We start from the raw sequence: 14,335 nt of genomic DNA on the forward strand, positions 1-14,335 counted from the left end.
CACACATACACGCACACATAAATGCGTATTTGTTGTTGTTCACCGCTACGCAACCACTTAACTCACCTCGATATATGTTCGATGGCAAAGCGAAACAACACCAAATCCATCGGCGTGTGCGAGAATGTATTGTAATCGCGCAGATAGTAGTGCATCAGTTTTTCCAATTTATCATAACTTTCGACCTCATCGTAAATTTTCGGATCCGCATCTGGTTCCAAATAATTACCGTAGAATAAATTTCGCAAATCATCATCGCTCACTTTGGCGCTCGGATCGGACATGCGGTCGGCGAACGCCTGCTCGAGGGGGAAGCGTATATTCGTTTTGCATGCATTGCTCACCATGTCCAGCAGTGCGTCACGATCGCGTTTCTCAATCAGCCTGTAATAATCACATAGAAAATGGTTACTATAACAACAAAAACAAGCATAAAGCGGGCGTGTGGCATGTGAAATGCGCTACCTAAGCGCGCTTAGTGCAAGGCGTGCAATTGAATTTATGCGGTTTGCTGCATGCATCGCCCTGCATTGTCATATCAATGTGCATAAAGTAACCGTAATAATATACGGTGCATTGGTGTATACAAAAGTAGTTGTGACCAATAAATCGAAATAGAATGTGCATAGTAATTTTAAGGTTTGGATTTGTAAGTGCGGCACTAAATCAACGGATGTAATTTGGTTTTGTGCAGAGCGAAAGTGGAAGTATTAGAATTTAGTAGAGCAGTAATTAATTTTTTTTTAATTAAAAAAAAGTTGTTTAGTATATATCGGAAAGGTCTTTAGTCCCAAGAGCTGTTGTGCCAAGACCGGGTCGCCAATACGAACTTTTTTACAAGTTACTGGGATATATCAATGTTATCATATATTTACATTTAAAATAAATATCATCCTAAGCTACTTAAGAACTAAATTTTCACGATAGGGTCAATTCTTAGAGCATTTTTACTCAGTTTCACCACACACCTACATCATATAATTATATATTATAAGTTGACTTAATTTTGCTTAGATTTCTCAAATATTAACCAATATATACGGTATAAAGTACACCGTAAGTTTCAAAATCCGTATATTAGGTATATGGGGTCGACAAGAAATAATTTTGGCAAAAGGGTTAGTAGAAAAAAACAGATCTGATGTGAATTTCTTTAGAATATCTGAAAAACTTTAGTATATTTTCTGGTCTCAAGCGCTGAGGTTCTCATATTCGGCATCTCGGGCCTTGAAATGATATAAACCGATATTGGTGATTTTAAGATGGAAGATGTCACACCAGAAACGCAATATTTGTAAACAGTTTTGTTCCGATATCTTCACTGGTGCATAATTTATGGATTGCTAAGTGGATGAATCAGATTGTGGTATCAGGGAAGAAGGCGTAGCCAAGATTAATCTTATGTTGAAATTGGAATTTTTCGAGTTGTTTCTGAGGTATGGTTTTTGAACCATAAGTGGGCGGAGCCAAGCCCATTTAAATTTTTTTTAATTCAAGTTAAAAAATATTGTCTACTATTGGTGATACCTTGGAAGTGGACTGAAAAATCGAACAAAACAATTGGATCAAAGACAACAGGCTGACAGAAGCAAGAGCTAGAATATAAAGTGGTTATATCACTTTAATAAGGTATTTAAATATTATCTTCTATGAACAACAGTTTTGTTTAGTTCTCATATGGAACTCTTTACAGATTTAAATTTTAAGAAGGAAAAGCTCGAAAAGAGTGGGCTGAGAAGTGGGTATTAAAAGTCTAGTATAAATCTTTATTATTTCGCTAATAGCGATGCAATTTGATAGTATCGATTCTTCAGGATGGATATTAGATTTCATTAGTAACAGTAACTCTCTAGAAAGTTAAAAAAAAGTTTTTTTGAATAGCGATGCGTTTCTACCTTAAAGGAGCTCCTTATAAGGCGCTATTCAAAGGTCATTCTTCTCTTAACTAGGAATATATGTTTTCATCAGCATCTTTTTTTCCCATATTCTACAACGGGGAAGTGAAAAGTAGATACTACTACTACCTCTTCTCCATAAGCAATAATATGTAGAGAACACCGTCGGGAAGAATTGTTCAAGAATTGACATGTGCCAGCTTCTTCACCATCTGTGTCTCTAAGCAGAAGTGCGTATTATAGGTGCCTGAGAAAATTAGTTAAAAACACTACTTTATGTATTTATAGTTTTCACCGCATTTAGAAACTATTATCTGCAAGTGCTACAGTTTCCAGTTTCAATTACAAGTCTTTATTGCTGTACAAGTTTATAATGAATAGCCAATGGCAGTTCTCGAAAACGAGAAAAAGTTTAATACAAAAATTAGTGAGGCTGCTACTTAAAAAAAAGTTAACCCAATTCCAGGCCACACTTAAAATTCCGTCACGTCAACATATGTAGGACTATGTATCACTTCCGTGAGTAACTGGCATATGTAGCGCGGCGTAATTACCACAAACCACCGACCATAACCGACAGTGGGACTATATAAAAACTTAAAAGCAACTTTAGCTCCGGACATGCATCCAGCTAAAAAATGTGTAATTGCGAAAAGTGGCGACCGCAAAAGTGTCTGACAGCATACGCTACTGCTTATCTGCCATGTTCACGTAGGTATGTATGTATATTGGAATGCATGTATTATATGTGTGTGTGCATTTATAGGTTGATATAAATGTGTACGAGCGTGCATTAAAATAAGCGCATACAAACCGATCGTAAAACACACGATACGTTTCATGAGCCCACAAACGGCCGAGCTTCTCGACTTCCTGCAACCTTTTCGCCGGCACGAGAACAACGCCCTGAAAGACGCGAGTGATGTCACGTAGCGAGAATGTGTAATGAGATTTAGCGGGTGTTGGCAGGAAAACTCTCATCGCTTGCCGATAAACGTTGACCATTGCCTCGGCAAGACCCTGAAATCAAATGAGAATCATACATGTTTCATACATTAAATTATATGTTTTTATTTATTTTATTTTTTTTTTATATTTGAATTCGCTTGTGTCTTTTTAATATTATTATATATTTTTCATATGACTGTTTTAAGTATTTTTTTACGAAGCTAGGTGGTATTCCTTTGATACATGGCACAAGATTTATAAGTGTTTTGGAATTATATTACACATTGACCTCTGAGTTCATACTCATAAAAGATATAGCGATACTAGGTCAGAAATATATATTGTATGGCTTTGAAAATTAACTAATTCTGAGGCTTTTAAAACCAAAAGATAGAAAAGATAGATAGTTTGACTTTGAAAAATCTAAGAGACCACAGAGTTTCACAATGTGTTATGGTCTTTTATAATAACTTTAGACCACTAATGTAGACCTTTTCGTTGAACCCCCTCATTTTACATCACTTATCTCTTCCATTTACCTTGATACAACTTCGGTTAAGTATTGAAAAAGAACCATCCGATGATTTAGATTTATAAGTCTCACTATAAAGTGATTCCATAGAACATGTAAATAACATCAGATCTAGAGACCCATTATCTCTTCGATTTATCTTAATACAATTTCGGATAAGTATTTGAAAAATAACTATCTGATGATTTAGATTTATAAGTTTCATTACAAAGTGATTCCATAGAACATGTGACTAAAATGAGACCCTGAGTTCTATAGGACCACAAATTAATGAGAATTCGGTGAGGAACTGAGTTTAACCGTTAAGGGTAGGTAACATTATAATCATTGAGTGTTTCGAGCTTATTATCCGCCTATTCAACATCTTTGATCAGTTAGTGGTACTCAAAACCTCAAAAAATCAAAGTCAGTCAGTCTAATTTTCTTCAATCAAAAGAGTTTTCAAACCCCGACCTTATAAATATATACTCTAAGATAACAAGCGTTAAGGTTTTGGGGTTATATAATACTTCAAATGCTAAATCAGACGTGAAGAGAATAATACTATATTTAAAGATCTATGCAGATTTGGAGACCGAACAAGTTTATATTAATGATATACATATATTATCAATAGAACTGATTCGATAATTAACCATCAATGGGACCTTGATAATCAAGCTTTTTTCGCTGTAGGTCAAAATCGGCAAAAAAAAAAAATAAATACAAGAGTGGAAAATTCGGTGAATACTTCATTTCGACCTCATGCCGCAACCAAGATCTATTACCTTGGTAACTATGCACTTGAATATATGCACATACTCTATAATCCATATAACTATATATCAAGGATGCTTGCTAACTGCATTATTACTCACCCGCGATAGCAGTGCCACCTTTTCTGGATAATCCTTGGCGAAATGCCAATCGCCAATCGCTGTAAATATTTTAATGATGGTCGAGTCCTCGAACGAGTCCACGCTGACGAGAAATGTGTGACGATAGAAACGTGGAAAGATGAAGTTACTGCCACCCGGCATACCCATAGCGCCAACGAAACTCTGCAAGCATAAATAATGGCAAGAGGGGGGGAGAGATAGAGCGAGAGAATGAGGGGAAAAAGAGACAATGCATGAATACAGCAACATAATAAACATATGTATGTATGTATGCATGTATGTACGAAGAGAAACAAAAAAAGTACAATGCCAATGACCAAACAAACAACACACGAACAAGTCACATTTGTTTTTATTGTTGTTTGCGCTTTTGTAGATTATTTTATTAAAGATTTTTTTTTTCATTTTGTGTGTGTGTGAGTGTGCTTCTTCTTGCTTGTTGCTACTAAAAAAATGTTAAAAATTTATTTTCATTTTCGCATAAAAACAATAAATAAATTGTTAAAGCGAAAAGCAGCACCAAACAACAACAACAGCAAAAAAAAGTTGAAGTCAAATGAAAACAATAAAATGTAAAAATTGTTTCCCTCCACCCCTCGCTCAAAAACAAAAAACATCAACTTTGGAATGCAAACTTTTGCAATATGTACGGCAATTTGGTGGTTGACTGGCTGTGTGTTGGGCAGCTAACCGCGTTGCCAAAGCGTCCAAATAAGCGGAAGTGCCCCCAAATGTGTAAGTACATGTATTGTAATGTAAGCATTAATATGTAGGTGGGTGTGTGTGTATAAGCTTTTACTGTTAAACACATGCATTGCCAATTAGGGTTTGAGTGGCATGTTTGAGTGTATACGTGTGTTTGTGTGTTTGTGCCTCTGTTTTCTGCTCTTTTATTTTGTTTTTGTGCGCAAAAAGTTTTAAATATTACAAAATTGTTGTAATTTTTTAATATCATACAACAATGCCGCTGTACATTTTCCTCCAGCCGCCTTTTGGTGGCACCACCCACAACTCGCCTGTAATACATGTGTACATATGTGTGTGCAGACGAAAAAGTAACGTTATTTTTTTGGACAGTTGCGCTGCGCGCTCAATTTCACAGCAAACAACTTTCGTCCGGTACGACGGACGCAGCAGGGTCATCAAAGGTTCTCACACTTAATTAAATGGAAACCCTTTCGCATTCATGTGGCCAATTTTTTTGTGTAAATTTCGCATTGTTGTAGCTATTGTTGTTGTAAATTTAAGCAATCAACTTAAAACACGCCGTTGAACAGCAACTACGTGGCCAAGTGTGTTTTGTTTACGTACCGATATCAGTGATGCCACTTACAACCGGACACACAACTCTACTAGCCTATCTGCAGCTGCAACTCTACACACTTGCTATGTATGTATGTATGTACATATGTTATAACGTTAAGCCAGTCTGCATATGCAAGCGTGTACATTATTTATCTGCATGTTTACTTTGTTTTTTTTTGTTGTTGCACAACATAGCGCTTTTGCTGTTAAAAAGTCACCAATATAAACAATTTCAATCACTACACTCCCCTCCCCTCGCTGCCCCCTCGACCAACTTACCATATCGACCAATTCGATTTTTGTTGTATCCAGCAAATCAGACCAGTAGCCATGATCCAACCATTGGCGTATCAATTCGAGTGGTGGCTGTGAGCCGTATGTGTCCTTTGACGGCATGGCGACATCATCGCAAAATATTAAACACTGCAAAAATAATAAAAACAAAAACAAATGGAAAAAAATAGTAAAATAGCAGCATAAACGCACAAAAAGTTAACGTGTTGCATCGAAATAATTAAAATAAAGTGAATCCATGTAAATTAATCATTTTTTATGCCATAAAGCTTTTACCCTTTTGCCCAGCGGTGGACCGTAGACGCCTTTTCGTCGCCGATCCAATTTTGACATGATGGTCTCTTGTACCTGCAATGTAAAAATGTAAAACAACGTTGTATACAACAATTTATTTACAGAAATTCAATAAAGTTGACTTTAAAGTAAAGTGATAAATTTTATTGAAAGTAAGTACAGTAGGCACAAAAGGAATATGATATTAATTTAATAATTCAAATGCTTTAAATATATTTTATTTTCAAAATATATCTAAACAAGATATCAAACTAGTCCTAACTAATAGATTAGTTCCTACAGTGATAACTTTATAGCGTTTTTAGACAGCCAAGCCAAATTAATTGATCAATTAAAATTTTTATTGAGAAACCCTTTTTTGCATTTTATACTGCCGCCTACTCGATAACCGATCAGCTGTTATACATTTTTGTTTTTGCTTTTTATAAGAAGATGGTAAGTTTTATCAGCTGATTAATATATTTTTAGCAGCGACATCTACCGTAGCTATTTTTATCAAAAAATTCAGCCAATCGCAGACAAAGAATGTTTATCGTACGTCTTTGTCACAAAGTTGCATTTGATTTTCAAGCCGATAAAATGTTGATTTTATTTTGTATGGTAAATCGATCTTAATAAGCTTTTTAATCGAACAGAGACCTGTTAATAGATCAATTAGCTCCTGTCTAAAAACGCTATTAGCACCACTTTCTTGTAAGTGAGCTGCAAACGAATGATCGCTAAAATCGTATGTAAAGCAACGACAAAAGTCGTGTTATTTTCTCAACGTCAATTTTCTAAAGTCAACTCCAACCAAAACCTCTCACAACACCAGCAATAAATATTTTTAATTGAGTATTATTAAATACTCTCGGTGAAATTTCATTTCTTTTTTTATTAGAATTAGGTTATATTAGTGCCTCGTGCCTAGTTGACTAAACGTTACTTTTTTGAGATTTTTCGACTGAAAAATAATGTATGTTCATGACGTCATGAATGAAAGGAAGTATTTATTTATTGATATACATCGCCTTCTTAAAGCTAATACTCGAGGATATCTCGATATGTGTATATTTAAACCTAAACAAATTTAGGTTGTTATCCACACAATATTCCCATTATGAGCATCGTATGCTTAGAATAATTAGTCGCGTTTTTTCAAAATTAGCAGTCATCGACTGTCTGTCATCGACGTCAATAGAACACACTATCCAGTAATTCAAACGAACAGCCAGCACTTATGGTGCAATCCTATGCTAAAATGTTCTCTTAAGCATGGGCATTAGTTTTGCGCTATTTTCTTTGGTGGAGAAATACTTCAATCGGCTCATTACAATTTTTTTCGTACCCTTATTTTAGAGTTTCGTCCATCCTTACGTTATCTTTAAACAATTCTAATTTATTTCAAGTTAAAACCATTGAACAAATATATTTGTGTTGTCCTTTTTCCAGCGGGCAAAGATAACGAGCAGAGAAGTTACCAATCGAACACAGTTATTGTCTTTAACATGGATTGAGAGTTAGTTACAACATATAGAACATTCTGTCGATGTTTCATGATAAAATCTAGATCACATAAGAGAAGGAAATCCCTATAGCCATTGGAAACAACGTGAGTTTATCTAAAATAATACTAATATTTTGGGTTCGGGAATTAAAAACATCAATAATCTATTTTATATCAGAGGTAATCACCGTCTGGCAATTTACCTAATCTGTCTTAAAATCCCGATCTTTATTGTTACTTCTTATAACGTTTTGGTGGAACACAGCTGGATATCTTTTCACTGCGCGAATTCAGATGTAATTGCCTTTCCTTAAAGCTCGATCACGACTAGATATAGAATAATTAAAAGATCAGTAGCATCTGCGATAAAAATTAATAACAATAATTCATAGGTGAACCTCATTTGCCTTACGCAACCCCTGTCATTCTATACTGCGTAGTTTTTTATGTAAATCTCTTGACATAAAAAGTGGAAGAACTCAAAATAGCGGCTTTATTGTAACTCTTCAACTTTCCCACATAATACAAATCCATTAATTTGATTTTTATTGTTCTATTTTTCAATAAAATCACCACCAAGAAGATGTCTACAGATTGAACAAACAGATGCTAATCACAGTCATTAAAATTTCTTATTATGGGCATTTTCAATTTTATATCGTGCACGAGCTTTGCCTGCTCAAATGCTAACCCACATGCGAAAATTTTAAATTTTACATTTAAATATGTAGCCAACAACAACAATGTAGCCAACAAGCAGCTACACATTCGCCTTTCTATGGCATAAATCACATTTCTTCATCAATAATTACCTGAATTTGCATAATTTAGCCACTTCTAATGCTGACTGCCTAATAACATATTCTTATTGCCTATTTGGTTTTTAATACCTGCCATTTACGAATGTAGTGCGCTTTGTTGTTGCTACTAAATTCCCATGCGAATGAACATACGAGGCGACATCAACAATAAATGGCACACGCGAATAATGATGGTATTGTCATACTTGTCGCTCTATTCGGTATATAATAATGAGTAAGTAAGAATGGGTGCGGGTTGGGTGGAACCGAAATTAAATATGAATTGTATATGTTATAATAGTGGTTTATAATATAGTTGGTTTCGGTATTTGTTCCAAATAAAACTTTTGAATTGTGGTGATAATTGAATACACATTGGGTGCCCACACTCTGACCTCACTACTTTCAACTGAGGAAGTAATAGAGAAATAAAATCCTCTCTTCACGAATAAGCTCAGTTTTCTCGAAAATAATCTCTAATAACTGTATTCTAAAACCTTACTGAAATGACAAAATAGGCTTCAAGTCATCTTATGAAGAAATTACTATAGTAAATATTCGTAAGGATGAGTATAGTTGCATCCAAACTAAAACTAGTAGGTACAGGTTTTATAACCATTTTGGAACTATTATATAATAATTTAAAACAATTATAGTTATAAACCAGCTTTTACGAATCAATGAGTACGTGTAAAGGACTCTAGAAGCTTTAGATAGGACTTAGATCATTTAATTTATTTACGAATTAAATTAAATTTTAAGTTATCTAGTTCATATATAATATATTATATATCATAAATTTCACGATGGCGATATAAAATCTTAAAGTTCTTTTGATTTGAGTTCCATAACATTGTGATCGGCCGAAAACTGTTAGACAAGTGGTGTTATTCGAAAGTGGACATCGTCAGATATACTTTTCAATACTTCAGAGAACTTAGGTTTAACATTAATACTAATGATAAGATCTCCAGCGTTTACTAAAAAAAAATGCATTCGAAACAAGTAAGGAAAGGCTAAGATCGGGTGCAACCGAACATTTTATACTTTCGCAATTTATTGATACAGTTTCATTAAGATAACACATAATTTGACCCATATATTCGGAATGAAGTCCAGTAGAATATGGAAAATCATCATATATAGTGTATGAGGGCTGAGGTAATTCCTGAACCGATTTCAATCATGTTCACCACCAAGGTACATTATATCCAGGACAATACGATCACTTAATTTTGCTAAGATATCTCACATATTAATATTAACCAATGTGTGCGGAATAAAGCCCACCGTATTTTGAAAAACCTAATTATAGTATATGGGAGCTAGGAGATGTTATGACCCGATTTTAATAACTTTTGGAACAGAGACACACTATTCGAAGAAAACAATTTCCTCTGAATTACATTAAATTAGCTGAGAGATTTACCCATATTTTCGGTTAAAATTTAACCTTAGGCGCTGAGTTCATCATGTTCGATATCCGGGGCCTTAAAAAGTTATAGTCCGATTTGAACAATTTTTTTCACAAGTAAAACCACAGATGATTTGCAGTATTTGTGTAAAGTTTTATTCCTCAATCTTCATTGGTTATTTATGTATACATTATAAAGTGAAGGAATCAGATGGAATTCGAAATTGGGTAATATGGAAAGTAGTCGTGGTTGTAAACCAATTTCGCCTATTTTCCATTCGTGTTATCAGAGTGTAAAGAAAGTATTGTATACCGAATTCCATTGAAATCGATCGAGTAGTTCCTGATATATGGTTTTTGACCCATAAGTGGGCGACGCCACGCCCATTTTTCATTTTGTAAAAAGATCTGAGTGCAGCTTCCTTCTGCTATTTCTTCTGTAAAATTTAGTGTTTCTAACGTTTTTTCGTTAGTGATTTAACGCACTTTTAGTAATATTCAATTTAACCTTTGTTTGAGAGATGGGCGTGGCTATTATCCATTATATCAATTTTTATCGTGTGTAATGGGGTACGTAAGCGAAATAACTGCAGAAAGTTTGGTTGATATAGCTTTATTGGTTTGCGAGATATTCACATAAAACTTACTTAGAAGAAAAGGTGGACCAACAGGCATGTAAAATCGACAACAAAATTTCCTGTAAATCAACAAAATTATTACACCTTATATAAAAGCTACGCTTGGTTATAAAAATTAGTTAAAAATAGGTTACTTCGAAGATTAATGAATTCTAGCGGCAGAATTAAGTAATATTTTAATGTTCGTATAAGTGTGTGTGTGTATCGAACAATATTTTGGTTTACAAAAGAATTAGAATAATACAAATTAAAGCGCGATTTTTTTTTTTAATTTTTTATTGTATTTGCTTGATGCCAACAAAAGAGCGCCAACTGATTAACATAATCGCAGCGCCGAACGCTGACCAATAAAGCAATAAAGCGAATTAAGCCCGTCAACTAATGCCTAACTGAACTGCGGCGAGTGAATGTAAATGTAAATGTCAAATTGTGAATAATTAAAACCAAACGCATTTGTAGAGGGCTAATCAAAATAAAAATAAACAAAACAAAACTAAAAATCAAAAATTATAACAAATACGGGCAGCTAAGATAAAAATGAATGGCTTTAACGCTGATTACTTTGTTGCCTTTCGCTATGGCATCAGCAGCGGTCAGTGTGAATATGTAGCAGGGTCATGGTGGCAGTTGAATGAACCCGCTGTGAATGTTGGCCCGACTTTCGGAGCGGGCACAAATCGCCTTTATGGGCAAAAGTTAAGCTTACAACTACTGGCGCTGGACGTTAAGTTGTTGGCGGTTACGAAGAAGAAGAAGTAGTGGATACCGTTGTGGTTGCTGTTGGCAAACTCAATTTCAATGGCAACCGCACAAGCGCAGCCACTTGACCATGCGGCCGGTTAGATTTCAGACAAACTGTTGCACACAACAACAACAACAATAAACAAACAAATGTTTATGAGTATGAACACTGTAGGCACTTGTGCTGCACCTACGCATTGTTGGACGCTCCAATTTCCAGTGCTTACCTCAAAAATAGAAACTTTGTAGCAACAGACATACACACGCGCGTGTGCGGAGTTGTGTATTTATGGCAAGCGTAACAGTGTCGTGCTGTTGCCAATTTCGACATTTGAGCAGATCTCAGCAATTGCAGTGGCAAACGAGCTACCGAAATTGCTGTAATAACTGAACAATTTCCAAGCAACTTTTCGCAGCAACAACCGTTATGCATATGAACAACATGCTACACATTGGCAGTACTACATCACTTTAGCCGCACCAATAACAAGAACACATAACCGCACACTAGCTTACTTGCCGTTTTTGCTATCCTAACCAAATACTCCTACACTCAGTAGCTCACTCCCACACTCTCTCACTCACTCTCAGACTAGTTGTTTCACTCACCAGCTGTGCACTTGTGCGTGCCGAAAAGTTTACAATGTTGACGAGATTTGTATGCTTAGGCAATGCATTCAGATTGCTTGTAATGACAGCGCTCTTGCCGGTGCCGGTGGGTCCAATAACCAGCATCGGATAGGATTTGTTGATACAAAACTCTTGCCAATAGGTAATTTGACCGGATTCCTTTGTCGGCACGATGAGCTCACTGATGATCGCACGTTCGGGGAATATATTGGCGGTGGCGGTGGCGGTGGGGTCATCGGAGGACTTTTGCCAGGTCCACCAGTTTTCCACTTCATCGAAACGATAGTCCATAAGTGAAAGTTTCTCCGGAAACATTTGACCACGATTGAGTGAGAAATACTTGGGACGTGGATACTCCTCATTGGCACCGTAGAGTATTTTGCGTATGAGTGTATCGAAATGTTTTTGGCCATTAACTGTAAGAGAGGAGATAATAACGGTATGTAGTTAGTGTGCGGTTTGGTTGTACAAACCTGTTAATGCAGAACCGTAAGCCCAAGCGAAGCAAAAGAGAAACATTTGCTGGAACCAAACTTGATTAAATGTTTTGTGTTTATCCAAGAAATGATAGAAGAAACGTGAGAACATCTGTATTTCCAATAAGAAAATGCAAATAAGAAAATAAAGTTAAAACATACAATTCAAAAGGATGAGAGCTCCCTGGAACATTTCCAGATTCACCACCAAACAATACAAACCTTATACTGATACATGGGCGACGGTTCCACCATTTGCTTGCATTCCTTTAGTATTGCCAAAGCGGCTGGCACCAACCATTCGACCATATCATCGAACAATGTCATATAGATCTCATTTAGACCCACAGTCTCAATTAAAACATGTAAGAAACTCTTGTGGAATGTACGCCAACCCAATTGTGATGGCTCCATATAGATCATGCCACAGCGTGAGACAGTAGCCGGTGAGGCCTGCTCCAAATCGGCTGGTTCGAACATCATATTCATAGTTTTGGTCATTTGTATAATTTCACCAGACATAAGGCACAGTTTCTTATTATCATCTAAGACGGTATTCAGATTTTCAATCCATACAGCATCGACGGGTCCATCGAAGAACACCCAATGGCGTTCAGTGGTCGGTGCGGTGGCCATTTCACGATACGTTTTGGCTAATACGCCATCATACCATTCGTGCGAGACCGGATCGAAGCGTCCATACAGTTGACCCATTGTTATGGCTTTCGGATTTATAATACGATAATTTACGGGGAATTCCTTTAGTGTGGCCTCGGGATCAAGGCTAACGCAACGCAGTGATAAAGCAAGCATCTGGGCATAGAAATTTGGTGGTAGTCATGTGAGCTTTATCTACTGTACTGTGAATACTATACAATAATTTTACGCACCTGATAAGCCGTTGTCTTACCACCCATCGGTCCACCAACTATCATCAGACCATGGCGCACGAGCAACATTTCGTAAATTTGTAAAATCTTTTCGATAAACCAGGGAGTTGGTTGTAGGTTTTGGTCCTTTAAGTTAATATGCAGCCATTTTAGAATATCGTCGCGTTTGGGCTTGAATAAAATTATAACAGTACACTAATATATTTATTTATTTAAATTAGAGATTGTTAAACTTTTTAATTCTTCTAACTAAAAACATCGTAAGGAGACCTTTCATCCAATGTCACTGAGGCAAAATTCTCCACTTAAAGTGTTATTATAACATGAGAATAATCCTTAATGAAATCAACAGATAAAATAACGTGAATAAGAAAACTTTCTTATTTGTCTTCATTAAAGTCAAATACGCTAGAGAAACGTTCATTGAGAATAATGGGGTTCTGGGAGATGGTACTCTATCACTTCGAACTGCGGAGGAATGGTTTTGACGATTCAGAGCGGGTGAAAACGACACCATGGAGTTAGACCGGCATGTGGCATCTCGTGACATCACCCAGGAGATGGGGGTTAGTCACCAAACCATTTTAAACTATCTGTAGAAGACAGGATACACAAAACTGCTTGATGTTTGTGTGTCGCATGATTTGACGCAAAAAAACTTTCTTGACCGAATCAACGCTGGCGATATGCTGCTGAAATGGAGGGAACTTGACCCATTTTTGAAGCGGATGGTGACTGGCGACGAAAAATCATTCGCTTACGACAATATCAAGCGAAAGCGGTCGTGGTCGAAGGACGCTCAATCGTGACAAACATTTGCCAAGCCGGGATTGACGGCCAGGAAGGTTTTGCTGTGTGTTTGGTGGGATTGGAAGGGAATCATCTACTATGAGCTGCTCCAATATGACCAGACGCTTAATTCTACCATCTACTGCGAAGAACTGGACCGCTTGAATAAGGCGATCAACTAGAAGCGTCCAGAATTGGCCAACAGGGAGGGTGTAGTGTTCCACCAGGACTTCGTTGATGACTCGTCAGATGCCCTGGGTACTCGGATGGGAGGTTTTATCTCATCCACTATATAGCCTGCACTTAGCGCTAAATGTTGGGGAGA

The 14,335-nt window shown here is 36.4% G+C and overlaps 1 protein-coding gene across 1 annotated transcript in view; it reads right to left on the reverse strand.

Annotated features, from left to right (window-relative positions):
* LOC105214707 (dynein axonemal heavy chain 3) overlaps positions 1–14,335 on the reverse strand; it is a 108,866-nt gene that overhangs the window by 50,122 nt on the left and 44,409 nt on the right. The window contains exons 34-42 of the mRNA XM_011188282.3: positions 13,222–13,392; positions 12,554–13,144; positions 12,329–12,443; positions 11,835–12,271; positions 6,129–6,200; positions 5,838–5,981; positions 4,233–4,415; positions 2,710–2,915; positions 67–384 (exon numbers count right to left, since the gene is read on the reverse strand). Coding sequence (XP_011186584.3) covers positions 67–384; positions 2,710–2,915; positions 4,233–4,415; positions 5,838–5,981; positions 6,129–6,200; positions 11,835–12,271; positions 12,329–12,443; positions 12,554–13,144; positions 13,222–13,392 — 2,237 coding nt within the window. The remainder of the gene's footprint in view (positions 1–66; positions 385–2,709; positions 2,916–4,232; positions 4,416–5,837; positions 5,982–6,128; positions 6,201–11,834; positions 12,272–12,328; positions 12,444–12,553; positions 13,145–13,221; positions 13,393–14,335) is intronic.

The sequence above is a fragment of the Zeugodacus cucurbitae genome, chromosome 4 (assembly GCF_028554725.1).
Source record: "Zeugodacus cucurbitae isolate PBARC_wt_2022May chromosome 4, idZeuCucr1.2, whole genome shotgun sequence".
Taxonomy (NCBI): domain Eukaryota; kingdom Metazoa; phylum Arthropoda; class Insecta; order Diptera; family Tephritidae; genus Zeugodacus; species Zeugodacus cucurbitae.